The sequence below is a fragment of the Mirounga leonina genome, unplaced genomic scaffold (genome assembly GCF_011800145.1).
Source record: "Mirounga leonina isolate KUSES-001 unplaced genomic scaffold, KU_Mleo_1.0 Mir_173, whole genome shotgun sequence".
In the NCBI taxonomy this organism is placed as follows: Eukaryota; Metazoa; Chordata; class Mammalia; order Carnivora; family Phocidae; genus Mirounga; species Mirounga leonina.
This window is the reverse complement of record NW_023270447.1, coordinates 59920237-59941669: the sequence shown is the minus strand read 5'-3', so window position 1 is coordinate 59941669 and position 21433 is coordinate 59920237. Positions and strand designations below refer to the sequence as shown.

The following is a 21433-nucleotide window of genomic DNA, read 5'->3' as shown; positions in this document are numbered from 1 at the left end:
TGCATAGTCTTGGTGAGGAGCAGGATGGAGGGTGAGGAGGTAGAGGGGAGAGGGCGAAGGGAGAAGAAGAAAGGAAGGAGAGAGCCAGGCCTGGCCCTCGGGAGCTCCAATCTACTATTTCTGGTCCCAGATGTGAATAGACAAACAGGAGGGATGGGCTTCTGGGTCCCTTTTAAATTCCGTTCCCTATATCCACATGCAATCAGTTCCTAATTCCAGGGGCTGCTACCACTGCCTCCCACCTGGTTCTCCTGCCTGCAGCTCCGCCCTCCCCACTGGCAGGCCATCTTGCCCACTCCCACATGCCCTTCAGTGGCTTCATACTGCTCTTAGGGATAAGGAAAAATTCCTTTAAAGTTGGCTCTGAGGCCCCAGAGTGTCCCGGCCTGAAGTCCCTCTCCCTGGCTCCGCAATAGGTCACTGCAGTGAGAGAGTCTCTCCAGGAGTGATGCTGTGTTCCCACAGAGGGTCTGCTGGGTGAGGATTGCAGAGCAAGCCCCTCTCTCCTGGTGGACAGGAGAGATCTCCTGTCCTGTCGAGGCACCACCCCTTGAAAAGCAGTTTCTGGCTTACAACTGGGCCCAGTAGAAACTGAATCCCTGACCATGAGACATTAAGTGTGAGACCTGGGACCTGTTGTCACCTGCAGTCTGGTTGAGGAAGCGTGGGCAGTGGCTCCTCAGATGGGTCGAGAGAGGTATCCTTCTCTTGCCCCTTTTCCCAATCCCTGGACTCAGTTTCCCCAAGGGATGAGAAGCTCTGGACCAGTTGTCTGGGGAATTTCCCAATGACAGCAGCTACAGTGGCACTCCAAGGATGAGGATGGAATCTAGACTGTGGCCAAGAAAGGATAACATCTTATTGCTCATAGGGTAAAACCAGAACTCCTTACCCTTATACATACCTCTGATCTCAAGTCTTCCTATTCTCCCTCTCCTCACTCACCACCCACTACACTGGCCTTTTTTCTTTATGTGCCTTTAATGTAGAGAGTTCCTTCCATCTTAGAGATTTTGTACTTGTTACTCCTCCTGTCTGAAACATTCCTTCCCCAGGTATTCTGCAGCTGCTTCCGTCATTTAAGCCTCAGCTCAGATTTCAGGTAAGAGTTCCCTGACCACACGACATAAAGGAGTCCCCCATCCTATCACCCTATATTATTTTTTTCATAGCTCCTGTCACCATCAAAACTGACACTGTTTTATTGTTTATATGTTCAGAGTTTCTCTTCTTCCACTAGATACAAGCCCCACCAAGGGACATTGGTATCTCATTCACCCACTGCATTCCCCAGAGCCTAGAACAATGCCTGATACATACATACATTTATGTACCATGATCCTCATAGAAATAAATCTATCAGGGGAGGGGCGCCTGGGTGGCTCCGTTGGCTAAGTGTCCGACTTTTGATTTCGGCTCAGGTCATGATCTCAGGGGCATGAGATTGAGCTGGTGTGAGGCTCTGCACTGCGCATAGAGCCTGCTTAAGATTCTCTCTCCCTCTGCTCCCCCCCCCACTCATATGTGCTATCTCTTTCTCTCTCTCAAAAAAAAAAATCCAATAAATTTCAAAATATATATATATTTTTTTAATATATCTTAAATACTTACGCAACTAAGTACAAGTAGAGTCAAGTGTTTGAGGCAGAGGTGCAGGACTCTTTGCCATTGCTCTGTCCGCTTCTGGCTCCAAGGACCACTCCCTCACCCTGTGGGCAATTTCTGCACAAGACCCTGGTTTTGCTTAGAGACTGTTTAGAGCCCAGAAGATTCACCCAGAAATCAGGTCTCTGGAAAAGGGCAAGGTTTCTACTTCCAGGCCCAGTTCTCCAAAGTCTTGGAGTCTAGATAGGCTTGCAGCCGCAGCTGCTGCGTCCCTGTCCCCACCGAGCCAGAACAGGCACTACATTGATAGCTAACTTGTGCAGGCTGTGTGCTCCTCGAGTCCCTGCTTGGTTCTTTGGCAAGCTGGCTTGGGGTCTGGTTTCCTTAATGCCTTAACTAGCCCACAGTCCATGTTCAATGACTACGTGTCTCCCATGTTTGCAGGTTGGTATGCAGAGGCTGAAGCTGGGAGCTGCTTTCCCCGTCCCTTCTGCCCTTCCTCAGGACCTCCTGTTCTAGACGTCTCTCTCTCCAGGAGATTAGTAAATCTCTTCCTTTAAGAGAGACTGCTAGCTGCTCCCTGCTTGGGGCTGTGTTCTTGGGCCTCTTTGTAACCCACACTAGTGCAGTTAGCTCCCGGACTAGTTTAGTTCCAGGAAGCTGGCTCCAGGAAAGCCCCATGGGAGGGGAGCTCCATCAGAGGAGGTGCAAGTGAAGGTCCAGACCTCACTCCATCTTGGCAGCCATCCTGGGGATGCTCCGCCTTGACTAGTTTCTCTCTTCATCTCCGACGCTTAGCACAGTGCCTGGTACACACAGCATTTAATGAACAGGGGCCATTAATACCACTAATTCATTTAATAAAAAAATTAAACGTGCTAGGCAATTTGCTAATGTTTTGCATGGATTATCGGTACTTCATTTAAGCAGGTGCCATTACAATTTCCATTTTACAAATGAAACGGGTTCAGAGGAATTAAGCGATTTCAAGGTCATAAAGCTCTGCGCTGTTTTTATTGCCCGAGATGCAACAGAGTAATGTAGAGGGAAAATGCCAGAAAGCAGGCAGCACCCGAACACTGGCGAGCCCGTGGGAGCCAAGCCCGCGACGGGATCACCGCAGTCAGCCGCTTTCGCACAGGGTTGCCAGCCGGCTCCATTTCCGCTCAGCACAGACCGGAAGTGTTCCTGCCCGCCGCGTTTCGAGTGCGCACGACCGGAAGTTTCTGTCCGCGGCTTTGCGGGGTAGGGGAGCGGTGCCTCCGGCAGTCAGGGGAATCCAGGTGCCGAGGCGCTGGGGCTTAGGGGGCAGTCCGGGCCGTTAGGGAGACCCAAACGGTGGGACACAGGCGGAACCCCCGACCCGACCCGGACTGCCCTCCTCCTAGCGGCCCGCCTCTTCACCCCGCCTCACTTGGGGCTGAAGTGGCTCCGCCCCCTGGCCTGAGCCTGGTCCCTTCTCAGGCACTGACCCTTGACCTCGGGGCGCTCCCCCATCAGGCGCGATGGCTACAGGCGCGGATGTGCGGGACATTCTAGAACTCGGAGGTCCAGAGGGGGATGCAGCTTCCGGGACCATCAGCAAGAAGGACATTATCAACCCGGACAAGGTAGCAGGGGCGCCTGAGAGCCTTGGGTACTAGGAGTGAAGTGGTGGGGAGCAGTGACAACGGGGCGGGGGGAATGGGGGGTGGTGCTGCGCTTCTAAGGAGATGGGCGGTAAAAGGTGTGACATAATGGGTTAGAGAGTATGTGTTACCTTGATGAGATGGGATGGAGGTGGTGGGACACCCATGGGAAATGGGGACCAAGAAAGTGTGATACTCATAAGAGATGAGAGTACCAAAAGAGTGAGACATTTGTAGGATATGGGGGGCGGGGTGGCACCAAGTCGGTGTGACATTCTGAGAGACGGTGGAAAAGTATCTTCTACTCTCACAGGTCAGGGTTCTACCCAGGTGAGGTGGGGTTGGGGAGGGGAATGACCTGCCCCAACTAGGGGTGCCCCTATGAGTGGGCCTTCTCAGTGTGTCATTATGTGTCAAGTGTGTATGTGTGTCATTGTACCTGTAGGTGCTGTTTTGTTCAGGGATTGAGCTGGGCTAGAGAATTTTCAGGGAAGGGAGTCTAGGCTGTGGTTCTTATCCTGTGGTTTCCCTTCTCAGAAAAAGTCCAAGAAATCCTCCGAGACACTGACCTTCAAGAGGCCTGAGGGCATGCACCGAGAGGTCTATGCACTGCTCTACTCTGACAAGAAGCAAGTATTAGAATCCCAAGCCCCCCAGGTTCTGGTTCCCTGACCAGTCTGCATGTCCCTATCTCCTGGTTTTCTCTGCCAGTTCTCTCCCTGCCTCCCTCCCCAGTTGGGGCTCCTGCTTACTCAGGAGGATGCAGGAGGAGCTCAGACCTCTCATTCCAGGATGTGACTTTCTTGCTCTAGGGTAGATCAGCCTGGGCCCAAAGGCTCTCTACACACCTCTGACTCTAACCTCCCATCTCTCCAAACCCTACTGCCAGGGATGCACCCCCACTGCTACCCAGTGACACTGGTCAAGGCTACCGCACAGTGAAAGCCAAGTTGGGCTCTAAGAAGGTGCGGCCCTGGAAGTGGATGCCATTCACCAACCCAGCCCGCAAGGATGGAGCTATGTTCTTCCACTGGCGACGGGCAGCTGAGGAGGGCAAGGACTACCCCTTCGCCAGGTTCAATAAGGTGAGCCATCACCATTTGGACATAGGCCAAGGTCTCTGAGCTACTCCTGGGAGCTCTCAGCCTCCTGGGGTTGGCTCCAGAGGCACGGTCAGTCTTTGTGTCAACCACAGTTGCCCACTCAGTCCACATGGCAAATAGTTGCAGGGTGAGACTTCATGGGTCTCTTCCGCCCATGGGATCCTGTCCTTTCCTGGGCCTGGTCTGGTTTTTGGTGGCTTCTCTTGGCCCTTCAGATGTTGCTGTTCCTCAGAGCTGTGTCCTTGTCTCTCTGTACTTTCTCCCTAGTGTGTCTCATTTTCTCTGTGGCTTCAGTTGCCTGCTACATGCCAGTGACCCCACTTAATATCTCCAGGCCAGAGCGATAGCCAATCATTTACTTAATGTCTCTCCGTGAAGGCCCCACAAGAACTTCAAATAGGTACCCTTGAGCAGAACTCATCCATTCCCTCTCTTCCTCACCCATATCAGTGAATGGCACCACCGTCCACCCAGCTACCCAAATCAGAAACTTGAGAATCATCCTTGACTTCACTTCTCCTGTAGTCTCTAATTATTTCAGTCAACAACAGGACAAAGAAGGTAGGGAAAGACAGATAACAAACATGTAAGCAAATAAATTGGATTCTTTCAGATAAGAGCCGTCAGTAAAATGAAACCAGGATATGAATGGAATATGAAATGAGTTAAAGAGTGAACTTGGAAGCGTAGGGGAGGCCTAATTTAGGTAATGTGGTTAGGGTGGGCCTCTCTGAGAAGGTGGCATTTGAACTAAATCTCAGTGATAATCTCATCGAGTCCTGCTCTTTCTGTTTCCATAATAAACCATGTCTGCCTTTGTTCTTCATTCCCTGTGCTGGCACCCTAGTCCGAGCTGAATCATCTCTGGTCTAGGTTACCGAGGCTCAGAGCAGGGCCTTACCCACACTCCCCCAGCCAGTGAGAAGCAGAGCTGGGCTAGGCTACGATTTCCTAGGCTGTTGTTCAAGCCATTATACGATATGGTGTCACAGTCCCTACAGCCCGGAGTAGCCTAGACTTGGAGGCTGAAAACACTGGGGCCTGATCCCATGACTTCAAGTCCCGACTTTCCCCCTCTCAGCCCTGTGTAGCCAACTGTCCCTGCACAGCTCTGCCTGGATGTCTCACAGGCTTCTCGGACTGAGCGCATCGCAGTATGACCCATCATTCTCCCCCACCCCAGACCGACCTGGTTTTCCTCCATCTCAGCACCATCCTCAGATGCCCTCAGGTCCAGCGGAGGGAGAGGCTGGAGGTGTAGGATTGAGAAGGGACAACCAAGAGGTGAGATGTTGAGGCGATGGGAGGGAAGGTTGGATCAGACAATTTGAGAAGATGAAAGAATGTTCATTCTGTATTTGGTAAATGCTGCTTTGTGCCAAGTCAAGCCCTAGGCATTGAGAACAAAAAAATGCACCAGAAACAATATCTGCCTGCAAGAAACTCTCCATAATGTTGGGGAGGGAGTGGGGAGAGCCACAGGCAGTTACAGTTTGGTAGGATACATGCTGTTTTGGGAGGACCTGAAGGCTATGGAAGCCTCCTGGAGCAGTTAGGGCTGGAGCTGTGTCCTAAAGGATGTCACCAGGCGATGTTAGAAAAGGAGTGTAGTGACTTTCAGGCAGAGGGGCCAGCAGGAGCAAAGGCAGAGATAGAAAACCCGTCCCACGTATGGCCTGCTGCAGGCATTTCCCTCCTGATGAAGCCTAAAGCCCGGGGTAGGACATGGTGGAAGGTGAGGCCTGAGAGGTCAGCAGGGCCAGGTCAGGCAGGGCTTGGCAACCAGGCTCAGGAATCTGGGCTTGGCCCTCATATCCTTGGGTAGCGACTGACAGATTTTTAAATAGAGTACTGTCAGGATCCAATTCGAGTCTTAGAAAGATCATGGTGACTACAGGTGGAGGATGAAGTCGGAGTAAGGTGAACTAATGATCTTCCCTCCAGTACTGCTGGTTCCTGGGGCCCCACTCTCAGTCTGTGACTCCCCAGCCGCTCTCTTGCTCAAGCCCGAGACACAGGGGTCACCTGTGATGGCGTCTTCCTTCACCCCTCATGTCCAGGTGCCAAGTCCTGTGGTTTTAACCCAAAGTTACGTCTGTGCCCCGTTCTCTGTCTTCCACTGGTGCTGTTTTAGTTCCAGCCTCTTCCCTTCTCCCCTGGATTGTTTCCAAAACCTGCCAGCTGGCCTCCCAGGCTCTTGTTTCCCCCCATCTGTCCTTACTGCTGCCAGGGTGGTCTTTACAAAAGAGAATCATGATCATTTCTCTCTTCTCTTTCAAAGTAACCTTACTGTCTCCTGTCACCTCTTCCCTGACCACCCTTATCCCCAGGCTGGATCAGGTGTCACTCATTATACCCTTAGGTATACCTTTGGCATCAAACCCGCCACACTGGACTAAATTATTTTTTCAGCTGGACTGTGAGCTCTGAGAAGGTAAGGGCACTGTCTGTCTTAATTCAGCACTGTGTTCCCAGCATAGGTCTGGCAGGCCCAGGATAAATACATGAATGAATGAATGGCTCCCTCAGTTGACTGTGAGCTCCTTGAGAGCAGGACTGGCCACACAGTTCCTGAGCTTTTTTTTTTTTTTTTTTTTTTTTTTTAATTAAATGGAATTGAAATACATGGGAGGGATACATAACCAAGCCTGGGAAACCAGAGTGACTTCCCAGAGGAGCTAATGCCTGTAAGAGACCAAAAGGATGAGAAGTTATCTATTAGAAGAAGGAATGTGGAAGTGGGAATGCACTTCAGGCTGAGGGGGAGAGCCTGGCGTGTTCCCGACACTGCTAGTCATTTGTTTGGAACTTCGGGTGCATGAGGGACAGTGGCTGCAGAGAGGGCAGGTCGTCCACCCATCGGTTGATTCTGTAACTATTCATTGATACTTAGAGTGTGCCTGGTCCTGTGCTGACCTATGCTTTTGAGGAGTTTGTGAATTAGCTAGAAGGCACTTTCAGTGTAGTAGAGAACTTCTGAGGGTTTTAGGAAGAGATGTTTGGGTGACATGATCAGATATTTATTCTAGAACAGTGCTTCTGAAATTATCTGTGATGAAGGACCTTAAAAAAGTATTTCCAATCCATCAGAGACTGATAGTAAGGTTATAAGAAAAGACCAAATACAAGTCTGTGTTTGTTTTAAAGATTTTATTTACTTATTTGAGAGAGAGTGAGCACAAGTGGGGGCATGGAGGGGGAGAGGGAGAAGCAGACTCCCCACTGAGCACAGACCCCCCCCCCCGACACAGGGCTCAATCCCAGGACCCCGAGATCACAACCTGAACCACCCAGGCACCCCCCTCCCCCGTGTTTCTTCATACTCGACTCAGTGGCATGTGATTTCTGTGAAATTATCGTACTCTTCTACTTTTCCCGTTGCCTACTCTCACTTTCCATACTTACGTAGACCACTGGTACCAGTTTGCAAACAGCACTGGTCTGCAGGCTATCCTTTAGGTAGCACTGGTCAGAGAGATCACATCTTGGCTGCGGATGGAGAATTGCTGGGAGGAGGATCAAATGGAGGCAGAGAGGCAGGTGGGGAGGCTGTTTCTCTGATGCAGGCAGTGGTGGTGGTGGTCTGGACTGTGATGTGGCAGGTGGAGATAAGAGATCCTGGGGGTAAAAGCCACAGCTTTGTGGAAGGGGAGGGGTCAAAGGTAAAGGTAGGAGTTAAAGATGGTTTCCAGTCTTCTGGCTTGGGTACCTGTGTTGGCTAATGGTGACACTGACTGAGAACTGAACTGGAAGAGCTAGAAGTTTGAGGGAGGGTGACGAGCTCAGTACTGAACACTCGCATCCATTTCTGTTGAGGTGTAATCAACATATAATAATCTGTTAGTTTCAGATGTACAACATGATTCATATTTGTTGTATATTGCGAATGATCAGCACTATCTGTCACCTGAACATATGAAGTTGGAGGTATATGTATATGTGGGACCTCCAGTAGGAGAAGTCTAAGAGGCAGCTGGAAATAGGGTCTTGAGAGCAGGTTTAGAGCCAATGTGGTTGGTCTTTGATAGAGAACAGGGACTTCCCTAGTCCAGCCTAACATTGACTCCTTCCTGGGTTCTCTGACTGACAGGCCCAACTGGTGGTGGTGCTTTTTGTCCATGAGGAAGGTCTGGGGTTGGGGGCGTGGCAGAGGGGAGGCAGGGACGTGTGTAGGGGTGCATGTACTGGGAGTAGGATTCAGGCCCCTTTATTCTGTAGAGAGAAGGGACCTTGGTCTGCTCTGGGGAGCTGCAAGTGTCATTGTTACCACTGGGTGGCAGGAGTGCTTCAGACAAGGGTTCCAGGGACTCCGGGATCGGGGCCTTTCTCCAGTATTTAGCCATCTGCTCTACTCCAGAGTTAACCTTTGGACTCCACAGAAGCACTTACATGTGAGCCCCTCACCTTAACCCTGGGGACGGGAGCATGCATCCTGTCACTGAGGCTCTGGAGCCGAAGGCATGGTCAAGTCGCTCCTGGACCCAGTCCAGAGGCAGGCTGCGATCCTAGAGCCTGCCGGGGTCTCTAGGCAAGCGGTGTTTCCTCACGTGGAAACAGCATTTCCAGGCTGCCCTGTGCAGGGCCCCAGGCAGAGGGTTTGCTTTGGTCCAGCCTCGGGATGGGCGGTACACAGGAGGTGCTGTGATCGCGGGGGCTGGAGCCCGCTGGCCGTGACTTGATGTGGTGTGCCCCACTCTGTCCCTCTGTGCCAGTAGACTGTGCAGGTTCCCGTGTATTCCGAGCAGGAGTACCAGCTGTACCTTCACGACGACGCTTGGACCAAGGCAGAAACGGACCATCTCTTTGACCTCAGCCGCCGCTTTGACTTACGTTTTGTAGTTATCCATGACCGCTACGACCACCAGCAGTTCAAGGTGAGCTGGTGTCATGCATTGGCACGTGCGCCCAACCCCTGTGCCTGGCAGGCCCCCTGCCTTCACGCGACCCCTTCCCTATGCGTCTGGGCATTCATCTTCCCTTCCCACCGCGCCTTTATCTTCAGAAGCGTTCTGTGGAGGACTTGAAGGAGCGGTACTACCACATCTGTGCCAAGCTCGCCAACGTGCGGGCTGTGCCGGGCACAGACCTCAAGATACCGGTATTTGATGCTGGGCACGAGCGACGGCGGAAGGAGCAGCTGGAGCGTCTCTACAACCGGACCCCGGAGCAGGTCAGCCCGGAAGCCCTTGGCCTCCGTCCTGCCTGCGCTCGGTTTCCTCACGAGCCACTGTCCCTGCTCCACACCCCTTCCCCTCCCTCGTGGTCCCTCAGACAGCCCTGGTGGCCCCGCACCCCCGGCTCTGCGCCGCCCCCTGCCGTGCACACGGCGGCATCTCGCTTTCCCAGGTGGCGGAGGAGGAGTATCTGCTGCAGGAGCTGCGCAAGATCGAGGCCCGGAAGAAGGAGCGGGAGAAGCGCAGCCAGGACCTGCAGAAGCTGATAACCGCGGCGGACACCACCGCGGAGCAGCGGCGCACGGAGCGCAAAGCCCCCAAGAAGAAGCTACCCCAGAAAAAGGAGGCGGAGAAGCCGGTGCGGAGACGGAGTCAGCCCAGCTCTGGGTGCAGGGCTCCGAGAGCACCCAGAGCTGGCGGGGTGCCGGGACTAACCCTGGGCCCTCTTGCTGCCACACCTCGGTCTCCGTAACTTCTCCCCCAGGCTGTTCCTGAGACCGCAGGCATCAAGTTCCCGGACTTCAAGTCTGCCGGCGTCACCCTGCGGAGCCAGCGGGTACGTGTCGCCTCCGTCACCGTGCTGGGGCCCTGGGCTCCCTGCAGCCTGCGTGCGGCAGCTGGGGCACCGGAGCACCGGGAGGGGGGTTGCTGCAGAGAGAGAGGTCTCGGGGATGTGGCTGGGCTGGGGTCAAAGCTCTTGCTCTGCTCCACTTGCTGGTTATTTCCTTTTTGGACGTAGAGCTGCCTCCGGGGTTCACTTCTCTCCCACTCCCCCTTGCTTTTGGTCCCCCTCATCCTTAACCACTTGTCGGGGAGAGGCCTTAGCAGCCTGGGTCATTGCAGATGAAGCTGCCAAGCTCTGTGGGACAGAAGAAGATCAAGGCCCTGGAGCAGATGCTGCTGGAGCTTGGTGTGGGTGAGTGGGGACTGGGCCCGCAGGAGCTACCCACCCGCGGCCGTCCATCAAGGCTGGGCGGGGGGGGGGGGCACTTCCGGCCGCTGGCCTTCCCGCACACCCTGGCTCTGCCTGCGCCCTCCACCCGCCGCCTGCAGAGCTGAGCCCGACGCCCACGGAGGAGCTGGTGCACATGTTCAACGAGCTGCGGAGCGACCTGGTGCTGCTCTACGAGCTCAAGCAGGCCTGCGCCAACTGCGAGTACGAGCTGCAGATGCTGCGGCACCGGCACGAGGCCCTGGCCAGGGCCGGCGTGCTCGGGGGCCCCGCCACGCCAGCACCCGGCCCGGCCCCGGCCCCTGCGGAGCCAGCGGTACCCGAACCCGGCCTCGGCCCCGACCCCACCAAGGACACCATCATTGATGTGGTGGGCGCGCCCCTCACGCCCAATTCGGTAAGAGCCTGGAACGGGCCCCGCTCCCTCTCGTGCTGGCAGTGGGAGTGGTTGCTCTGCTGGGTTCTGGGACTGAGGGTAGGACTGGGTGGCCGCTGGGCATCACCTGCCCTGAGTGTGAAACACATGCACCAAGCCCGAGTAGAGCTTTGGGGGCCACTGACTCCAGCGCCTTCTGTGTCTTCTCAGAGGAAGCGACGGGAATCAGCCTCCAGTTCCTCTTCCGTGAAGAAAGCCAAGAAGCCATGAGAGGCCACACGGGGTGTGGGTGCTGCTGTGTAAATAGAGCTGCAGAGTTGGACCAGGCTGCTTCCTTTTCCTTCCCACCACTTGTGATGCCTCTGGCTTGGGGGGGGGGCATGTGGGAGCAGTCACCACCCCGACTCCACAGGGGTCGCGTTGGGACCTGCCTGCGGGGAGGCCCTTAGCAGCCCTCTCACCACCGCCAGTTTTGCCCAAACATCTGTACTTGGTTCTGCACTCAAGGTGGTTCACCCATTGCAGCGGCCTCAGATACCAGCCACTGGAACACTGCCTCATGCTTTTAGACAGTCCCCGCGGCCCTGTGCTTATTCAGGGAGGGTCTCACAGGTGCTCCAGTGACAGCCAGCCGCACCGGTGGCCTTCAGCCCAGAGCAGCCCGGAACGTGCTCTAGCCCTTGTACACCTTGGACGGCATCAGGCACAGCAGCGCCTGGTCCACACACACCCAGAGCCTCGTTTCCCCGACTTTATTCAGTGGCACGTTCACAGCGGGGATGGGGGTAGACACAAGGTGGGGCCTGATCTGTCCTGGAGCCCTGGGGGCACCACACACCATGCACTACAGATGGGAGGGGGCACAGGGGGGCTCAGTGGCCCCAGCAGAAGCCTGTGTACCAGGGAAGAGGCGGTGAGTGCCTGGGTCCCCCTAGCCCAGGCCCACAGTGGGAGGGGCTAATACTGGGCTGTGGTTGAGGGGTTGGGGTGGGGGGCACAAAGTGTCTGCTCCAGAGGGGCCGAGTGGCCAAGGCCTTACCCAGGGCACAAGCCCACAGGGCAGGCTGGGGGACACTCTGGATGTAGAGCTGTGCCACTCTCCCTTTTCCCCTCTGGTGAGGGAAAGGAGGGTTCTGGGCTGGGCCAAGCAGCTACCCTGTCCTGCCCCATCCCGTCCTCGGCCGATCAGAATGGCTTTGATGTCTGCTTGAAAATGAAGCCTTGATATGCAAGTGTCTTCATGATGTTGGCAATGTTCTTGCAGTCATCTGAGAAGAGAAAGAGAAGACATTTAGATGGGTCCCAGATCCTTCCCCTCTGTGCCCACCACAGGTGCTCTTACATTGTGGGGGAGGGGAGTAGGGTCAGATTCAGGAGCTCTAAACCAGGGGGTCCTGTGCCCTGGTGGCAGCATCTCCAGCCTCAGGTTGGGCTGGATGAGGCTGGGCCGGCAGGAAGCGTGGTCTCAATGCTGCTCAGGCCCATAATTCATGCTGGAAATTGGCCGGCATGTCCCACCCCGGCCCCAGCGGTGATGTATGGGCGCCGTCGCAGTAAGAAAAAGGCAGAGTAAATGTGTAATTTCTCCCTTGACGGCCCCCGGCCGCTGGGCGATCCTTCTTGTTGCCGCCGCGTGGGGACGGCCCGTCCGCCACACTCCGTCTTCCCGCCACCCGCCTTGATGTCTCCATTTCATTACTGTGCGGCCATTCATCACGCCCACGGCCAGGGTGACTTTGCCGGCATTTGCGTGTGTGTGTGTGTGTGTGTGAGTGAGAGAGAGAGAGATATGGCCCAGGCCATAATCGCTGGTGACGAGGCACAAGCCTTGGCACTTTGGGGCCGGGGGCCTGGTCAGCCTGCTCTGGGCACCTGCTCTCCCATGTCGCCCCAGAGCAGCGGAGAGGGTCCAGGTTTGTGGACCTTTGACACCTGGGCCAGCAATCTTCTACTAGACATGCCTGTGTGCTCAGTCTAAGCCCTGCCTCTCCCCCCCACTAGGCCCAAAGCTGGTGCCAGTCAGGCTTCGGTCCTGCCTCTGGCTGTACCTAAGTAGGTCTGCTCCTGCCAAACCATGTCAGCAGTTTCTCCAGTACTGGTCCCTGTGAGCAACTCCTAGAACCCCGGCGGCTGCAGGAGCAGGTGCTCCGTGCCTTCGGTATCATGGACATAGGCCTGGGCTAGTTCTAACGCCACCAGCAGGAGGTGCAGCTGCCCAACGCTTGTCCCTCTACAGAAAGCCAAGGACAGAAATGGCCTAAGTGCCCAGGGTTTTTCTGTTCCACTGCCCAGAACACCAGCCAGCTCCCCATCCCTTCGCCTGCCCCTCCTCCCACCCCTCTCCCACCTCCCATAGACAGTCCTGGGCCATAACCAGGACCTCAGCCGCTACCAGCCCTCATGGGATCGGTGCTGTGATTGCAGAAGCATTATACTTCGATGTCATAATCAGATGTGGGGTGGTGGCAAGGTCAAGGTGGGGTCAGGAGGCCTCTGCATCTGTCAAGGGCCAACCCCTTCCATTGAGCCCTCCAGCCTGCCCTTGCTAGAACCTTAGACTAGGAAACGGGGCCCAACAGCGCTAGAAAAGGGCTGTGGAAGCGGGCGTCTTGGCCAGCCCAGGTCCCGTGTCATTAGCCAGATGCGACTCTGTGAGGGCAGACCGGTCACACAGGGTCCTGTTTCGCAGACCTCGACATGAACGTACCCAAGGGGAATGTGGGCATGGAAAAGTGATACCCAGACACGGGGACACCCTTTTCCTCCAGGGGCCCAGGACGCCACGAGGGCTGGTCTGAGGCAGGACAGTGGGAAGACAGATGGGTGGGGAGTGGCGGCCATGGCAACTCCAGACGTGACCCGTCCCCGTGGTTTATGGGCCGGACACGCACCCCGCTCAGCTGAGGCCCCATCATTTGTCTCCCTTAGTGTGTATGCCTGTGCTGTGGGGGTAGAGGGTGAAGGGAGGGGGATGCGACAGGAGTGAGGCAGCTGACAGGAAGGGGAAGGCGGCAGGCTGGAGATGGGGCAGGAGGGTTTATGATAGGGTCCAGAGGCTGTGATGGCACCGTCAAAAAGGCTACGACGGGGTGAGTTGCTTCCCAGAGAAGTCCGGCCTTGTCAGGGCACCTCCAATCCTTCCTGTCTCCTGCACTCTGGGGACCATGGCCACTGTGCATATTAAGAATAAGTCCCCTCGTTATCTGCAATTACCCAGCGGCCACACACCTCATTTCTTCCAGCAGAAAAGAAAATTAGTTTTCTATTGACTTCATCTGGCTCCTCCCTCATTGCCGGACAAATCGCTCAATCTGCCTCCCCTGGCCCAAGTGAATGTGCCCAGCCCCTCCCCGCCAGGTCACCAGCCATCCAGTGGGCCAGCACTGACCTCCCACCTGTGCCTGGCCCCAGTCTGTCCTTGACCTCTCTGCACTTGACACACACTGGCTGGCTTCATCCACACCCTGAGCTTCAGCGAGCCCTGAAGATCGCCATCTCCTGCCTGCACCTCTCCTGAGCTCTGGAACATCTCTTTCTAGATCCATACAAACTCAAAACATCCCAGTAATGCAATTTCCTTCCCCACATGTCTTCACTACCCAGTGTTCTCCATCCCAGTGAACAGCACCCCAAGTGCTCCCAAAGAAGCCTGAGAATCAGGCTTGACACTTTGCCCTCTCCTTCCCCAAATCCCAAGTATCAACTGGATTTTATCTTCTTCTGTTTAATCATCTACTTCCCTTCATTCCGCCCCCACCCCAGTGCAGACCCCATCATCTCTTGCTCTTACACAGCCTATCCTCTTTCTTCTCCCTCTAATCCATTCTCTTGTAGCCCAAGTGATCACATCCTCGTCTAAGTCCTTTCAATGGCTCCCGCCGCCCTCAGGTTCAAGGCTATACTCTTTAATAGGACTTAAAGGTAAAGGCCCTGTAAAAACGGGTCCCTGCTCTCTCTGGTCTCACCTCTGCCATTCTCTACCCCCAATCCCTGTGTTCCAATCTCCAGGAACCTCTGTTTTCTGAAAATGACAAAGGCAGACGCATTTCTAGTCTTAACTTTGCCCACTGGCTGTGTGCTTGTGGCAAGTGCTTACGTTTCTTTGAACTTCAGGTTCCTCCACTAGGGGTGATAAGGGACGCTACATGTGTTAACTGTGAGCACTGAGCAGGTGACACCCTTCCACACCCCGTCTTTGTCGGTGCTTTAGGTTTGGAATACGTCCTCTTCTTGGAGGGGAGGCAAGGACGCTAGTTTCCCGGGTGAGCCAACGGTGAGAGGGTATATACCGTACAATCTCTGGCACAGATGACAGAGAGGCCAGCACACACAATGAGAGCAGCCGGCATTCATCGCACGAGCTCACACTGACTACTGATCCTGTTTACTGAGGATTCTGGAGCCCACCTTGTTGTAACTGGTCCACCACAACCAAGAAAGAGAGACCCAGAATTGGGAAGACACTTGTTTCAGTTCACCAAGTCCGTGGTATGGCAGTTATGGGCTTCCAGCCCAGGCTCTTTTTCTAGCTCTTGAAACCTCATGAGTCAGTGCAACCTACTGATCAGTTTAAAAAGTCAATGGCACAGTTAGAAAATGAGGCAATGGGGCAGAGGTGAAGAGGCAAATCTGCGCCTTTTAACAGGCCAGGAGTTCAGAGAGAGCCAGCAGCAGGGTGAGGCTGGTGACAACATGGCCTCTGGGAGAGTCCTCTGCTTGAAGCCCTGGGGCCACATGGGTCAGCAGCCCCCGCTTCTGGCACCTCTCACTGAGCTAATGAGGCCAGCCGGAACCCATTATGGTGTAGAGGGTAAGGGGTGGGAGGCACACAGTCTTGTGCCCACAATGGAGGCCTCCGAGGTAGGTCTTCCTTACCTCCAAATTCGAGAAGACTAACCTGATTTTATGTTCCTGCAGGGTTATCAGCTTGTGACAAGATGACTCTCTTCTGTTTGGGGCATTAATATTTTTTTTTTTTAAAGGACTATTTTATTTATTTTTTTATTTATTATTTTTTTATTTTTTAAAGATTTTATTTATTTATTTGAGACAGAGAGAATGAGAGACAGAGAGCATGAGAGGGAGGAGGGTCAGAGGGAGAAGCAGACTCCCTGCCGAGCAGGGAGCCCGATGCGGGATTCGATCCCGGGACTCCAGGATCATGACCTGAGCCGAAGGCAGTCGCTTAACCAACTAAACCACCCAGGCACCCAGGGGCATTAATATTCTTAACACTGGAAATATTTTTATATTGCCAAGACCATAACGGGAGATGTGCAGCTGCTTAAATCCCTCCAAGAGGTGAGTGGGGCTAGCACCTGACTTGGATAAGCTTGTTGGCTGGGCCCAAGGGTAGTTGAATATCTGCTTGGCCAAGCTGCTAGTGGAAGGGGGGCTCAGACCACATAGGACACCCAGTGAGGGCTGACACAGGACAATGACCGGAGGCCGCTCCAGTTAGCTGCACTTGTCTGGGGACTGAACAGTAGAGGGCAGGAAGCAGGGCCTGGGCGAGGACCACCCTCAGCAGGGAAAGGGCCCAAGGAAACTCTTGGAGGACCATTTATTCGTGCACTCATTCATTCAGCAAACACACACCGACACTTCTGTGCGCTGGGTGCACACGCGCCGTGCCGGGTCACAAGCCTCGCTGCAGACTGTTGCTCCCTGCCCTCAAGGAGCTCAGAGGCAGGCCCGGAAGTGGTGTGGTGTGAGCAGTGCCACGGGGAAAGGCGGCACAGAAAAGGCACCGAGAATCAGGAAAGGGCTCCCCAGAGGACAAAGCCAGGCGGAAGTCTGAGGGCACATGGCGGTGGGGGCGGGCGGGGCGGGGGGAGCTGGCCAGCAAGCCGGGCTTGAAGTGCGGAGGTGATCCCAGCATAGTGAATAGTACGGGCACCTTGCTGGAGGGGAAACGTAGTGTGTCCAAAAACACGTAAGTCTAGCAGGCGGTGGGCGTGATGAAGAGTAAGAGGCAGGGGAGTGGCGAGAGGCGAAGCTGGCCAGGTCAGCGGTGACTGGCCAGAGGAACCCCTGGAGACTGGATGCTAAGCTAAGGAGCTTCAGAGCTTCTTATTCTGGGAATGACGGGGAGACGCTAACATATATGAGGAGGGACAAGACAGGAGCCTATCTGTGTTTCAAGGATTGGAGGGGTTAACCCTGAAGGCACAGACACCGACTAGCAGGCTGTACTATGGTCCAGGCCAGGAACGGTGGCCCAGAACCAGGCCAGTGGCGGCGGGGACGGAGATGGGGATGTATTGACGGCGTGGAGACGTGGACAGAGGCAAGAGATTTTAAGGAAACAGAATGAGCAAGCCTTAATGGGGAGAGATCAGGGTGTGGGTCTGTAGGGGGCTGAGTCTAGGATCTTAGTCAAACTCATGGAGGTAAGGCAAACCTGAGGTGCCGTAGGTTTGGGCCAGTGATGACCTTAGTGTTAATCTTGAGATTCCTATGGGACATCTAAATGTATCAGGCATTTCCTTTACAGCTTCTAGGCTTTGTATCTCACTGAAAAAGGCCTTCCCTATCCCAGTGCTATTAGAAAACTATCATGTATTTTCTTCTAATACTTTGTTTTTATATTTAACTTTTTAATCTGTCTGGAACTTATTTTCATATATGGTGAGAAATAGAAGATCTAACTTTACTTTTCTTCCCTAGTGGATAGCCACTGTCCTATCACCATTGACTGAACTGTCCACACTTTCCCCACCCTTCTGAAATGATGCCTCTATTACATATACAATTCCCATACGTGAGTCTGCTGGAGCGAGGAAGGAGAAGGAATAGGAAACGATCAAAGCGGCGAACTGGACTGGCAGACATCGGGGCAGCGGGGTGACACGCTGCTGACTTTATAGGGCTGCAAGGCAGTGTGGCCTAAAGGAAGACTCAGACAAACCTGAGGCCTCCTGCCTAAAAAGCTCAGCCTGGCAAGCACACTGTCTTAGCGATCTCCAGGAGCTGGTGAGGAGTGGGGCCAGAGCCCACGGAGCAGGGATGGGGTGGGGAGAACAGCACTGGAAGCAGGAACCTTAGTAAAGACGAGAGAGCAAGAACCCTGGTGTGTTGGCATTCTAGAACCTCATTTGGCCGCTACATCTTTCTGTTTGCACATCTTGGCAGCAACGTGCCTGAGGGCAAAGGGCCAGTGGGTCAATGCTGGGCCTGCTTGACAGAAGACTGCCAGATTAATAAGTCCCCAGCCCCAGAGGGGACATAATTATACTAAAAAAATTATTTGTTCTTTGGCTGAAGTTTAAATTTAATTGGTGTCCTATATTTTTATTTGCTAACTGGGCAACTCTATACTGGGGGCCAGCATCTCAAGCTGCAGCTGGGTACAACTCAGGGTACAAGAGCACAGCGTAGCTCTGAAGGAAGACAGGAGCCAAGGCAGTGAATTTGGGCCTGAACCAGCAGAAAGCCCTGGATATCCTAAGATTCTGGGTTCGAATCCAAACTCCATCACTTCGTAACTGTGAACTTGAGCAAGTTACGGTGCTTTTATTTCACCTCTCTGTGTCTTGGTTTCTTCTTTTCTAAAATGGGAACAATAATGATAATTATAGCAACTACTTTCCTCAAAGGGTTGTTGAAAAGATGAAATGAGTTTTTATTTGTGAAGTGCTTAAAACAGTGGCTGGGTGAGTGATTATTATTGTGGTTGCTATTCCAATAATATCCAATAATAATGTTATTCCAGCAGCAATACCCTGAGATCCCACAAGTCCCTTGTCCCAGACATGGCCCACGCAGTCCCCTGGGCGCCCAGACAGGGCTACCCTGGCCCACCTGACACCACCCCCAGATATAGAACCCTCTCCCCAGACACGGCTCCCACAGCTCCCTCTGCTTCCCCCCAGACAGGGCCCTTATAGCCTCAACTCCAAAGTGACCCCTTCTCCTAGCCCCTCCCCTCCGCCCCCTCCACCCCACCGAGGTGCCTGGAGGTGCCACAGGGCTGATGGTGAAGGATGACGGTGGTTCCACAATAAGGGGAAAAGGCAATTTCATCTTGATTAGCAGGCGATTTCTCTCTCCGTAATAAGCGCGCTCCAAATAATTAGCGTGTTTTACGTAATAATGAAATTACAGAAATGCAGTCCACTTATTCAAACAACTCACCATTACCATATTTTTAAATATTAGACTTAATTACAGTTTATCACTTCAGAGAAGTATGCGGACCGAAGATGTTTTTAAAAAAATCCTCATAAAGTGTTTATTAAGCGCTGGTAAAGCTGGGATAATGATGTGTTTGGAAATTAAGGCAATCAAACACTTACCGCCGCTCCTGGAGGCCGGGCATGGAAATGAGGCCATTACACGCCCATTACCCGCCAGCTCAGAGCCACTTGGGGGGCGGGGAGAGCGTGGGCCTGGCCGAGAGGGCAGAGCGCCCGGAAACGCCTGTGCCAACATCCCACAACAGCCTGGCCAGCGAGCAGGCGTCAAAGCCTTATGTCACTTACATCGCATTTGGCCACCAGAAGCCCAACTCAGACTTGCCCAGGCAAATGACCGGATTGGTCCCAAATGCCAAAGATGACACCCAAGACCAACCCTGACCCAGACTCCCAGGCTGGGTGGGACCTGTCACCTCCATTCAAACCCTAGCGCAGAGTGGGGACAAAAGCCTGCTTGGGCAGCCAAGAGAGGTCAATGAGAGGAGGCAGAGGCTGAGGAAGCCACAGATCCAGAGCAGGTGACTGCTCCCAACTCTGGGCCACACAGGAAGGGCTAGCTACAGTAGCGGGAAGGGTCTAGGAGGGAACTGGGGAATTGAGCCATGAGCCAAAGGTACAGAGGAGCCAGGCCTCGGGCCTGGGAACACACCTGGATCAGGGAAAGCAGGCAAGAAGGGTGGTGGGAGAGGGGCTGGTGGCTCCAGGCCCCATTTATCCCAGTGAATAACTAATTCCAGAATTTATAGTGCTGGGTTTTTGTTCTGTGGCCATTTATATCTGCGAGGGGAGGAAATGAAGAGGCAGCACGGACGCCACATCTTTCTGTGTTATTGCTTGTCTGCCATTTGCAAATCATTATTAATTGTGGGCCCTGGTGGCGGGCTGGGTGGGGGCCGGGCTGGGTACATCCACATAGCTCTTCATCAAGGACCCCAGCCGCTGCCCCAGAGAGCCAATTACCCCGCCCTGATTGGGATCAGATAAAGAGGGAATTTTTACAAATTAGGGAATAAATAGAATTTCCACACACAGGGCGCGGGCAGGACCTGAGAGGCTGTAATGAAAAACCATCCGTCACTATCAGCGCGGCCTGGGCACGCAGCCGCGGCACTCCCTCCCCTCGTGGGCCTGCCCTAGCGCTCAGGGGCCTGGGTGTACAGGTCTAAGGACACCGCTACTCCCCACCCCCACCCCAGGCCCAGAAGCAGGGACAGGACTTCCCTGGTGGGCTGTCTCTACACGGGCTGGGCTGAAGAGGCCTAGGCCCCAGCTCCGACACTTCCCCTACTGCCTCCTCTTCCTTTCCCTGTCTGCCTCTCCCTCTGGATGTTAACAAGGACGACACTGAGGTGGTCGTGAGAAAGGCCAGAGTTGGGGACCACAGGGCAAAGACCACACCCATGCCCCTACAGCTACGGCAGCCCTAGGGCAGAGCCCCGGCCCTGTGGACCACTCACTCTGGGCTCCCATTAGCGCTCCTCCCCTTGGATCATTAAATATGTATATCTTATTACACGCCTTGTTAGAGTATCGAGCTCTATTGACTGATGATAAATCCTGAGCCTCGTCCTGGCCATAAATTTATCTGGAGATGATGAAGACTCAATAATCTAGTCAGGCAGATAATATCATCGGGCCTTAAAAAAGATCATTACATTATATGTCAGAATTAAAAGTGAAATACGCCGTAGTAACAGGGCGGCTGCTCTGGCCATTACATCGGGTGCCCGCCTCCCCCACTCACTCCTAGCCAAGGCCCCATCCAGGTAGAGGAGCCGAGAAGCCTCACCGTCCTCCTCCTGACTCTGGGATACTACAGCTGGAAGTGCCAGAGGTTAGCCAGATAACCCAAGGCCGAGCGAAGGCGACCCGGCCGGGGTGGGCGGAGAAGAGGCAGCTCCTGAGAACAGCTGGGCACATCTGCCATCCCTGGCAGCCACCTCTGCCCCATTCCTCCTTACCCTGTCCCTAGGGGTCCCCCGTGGGACTGTCTTCTGAGGGTCCTTGAGTGGCTCCAGCAGGAAGGTGACAGGGCCTTACCCCTCTCCAGAAGGGCCTGACCAACCAGGGGGGGGAGGTTTCCAAAATGCCAACACTGGGATTCAGACACGTTGGGCCGCTTGCCAGCACCGCCCCAGGCACCTGTGACCTGGCCCCAGACCCATGGTCAGCAGTGCCTCTGAGGCCTTTCTCGCGAGCGTGTGCCAGCAATCTAGGCCCTGGCCACCTCCTTCCCAGGAGACCCGCCTGTCATAGCCTCTACGACCTGTCCTTTGAGAAACCTGCTGCCAGCCTCTTGGATCTTTGACCTCAGCACTAACGACCGTCTCCACTGTATCCTATTTCCACTCATTTCCACAGTTGCACCTTCTACCTTTTTAACATCCTCCACTGCTC

The 21433-nt window shown here is 54.3% G+C and overlaps 2 protein-coding genes across 7 annotated transcripts in view; one reads left to right on the top strand and one right to left on the bottom strand.

Moving 5' to 3' along the window:
- Positions 1–2818: 2818 nt before the first annotated feature.
- Positions 2819–11163, top strand: DMAP1 (DNA methyltransferase 1 associated protein 1). 2 transcript variants are annotated; one of them, XM_035018755.1, is made up of 10 exons: positions 2819–3215; positions 3771–3862; positions 4123–4318; positions 9052–9210; positions 9339–9506; positions 9683–9868; positions 9995–10066; positions 10354–10426; positions 10564–10859; positions 11049–11163. In XM_035018755.1, the coding sequence occupies exons 1-10, from the start codon at positions 3111–3113 to the stop codon at positions 11106–11108; spliced, it is 1407 nt and encodes a 468-aa protein (XP_034874646.1). In that variant the 5' UTR covers positions 2819–3110; the 3' UTR covers positions 11109–11163. The 2 variants fall into 2 exon arrangements, with proteins under 2 accessions (XP_034874646.1, XP_034874647.1); XM_035018756.1 differs by having other exon boundaries at positions 2828–3215; positions 9082–9210.
- A 412-nt stretch (positions 11164–11575) lies between these two features.
- ERI3 (ERI1 exoribonuclease family member 3) overlaps positions 11576–21433 on the bottom strand; it is a 126948-nt gene continuing 117090 nt past the window's right edge. For 3 of the 5 annotated variants that reach the window (XM_035018761.1, XM_035018760.1, XM_035018762.1), the window contains one exon: positions 11576–12106. In XM_035018761.1, coding sequence (XP_034874652.1) covers positions 12024–12106 — 83 coding nt within the window. In that variant the 3' untranslated portion in view covers positions 11576–12023. Of the gene's footprint in view, positions 12107–16484; positions 18389–21433 lie in introns of those variants that run through there. The other 2 variants (XM_035018757.1, XM_035018758.1) reach the window with 2 other exon arrangements.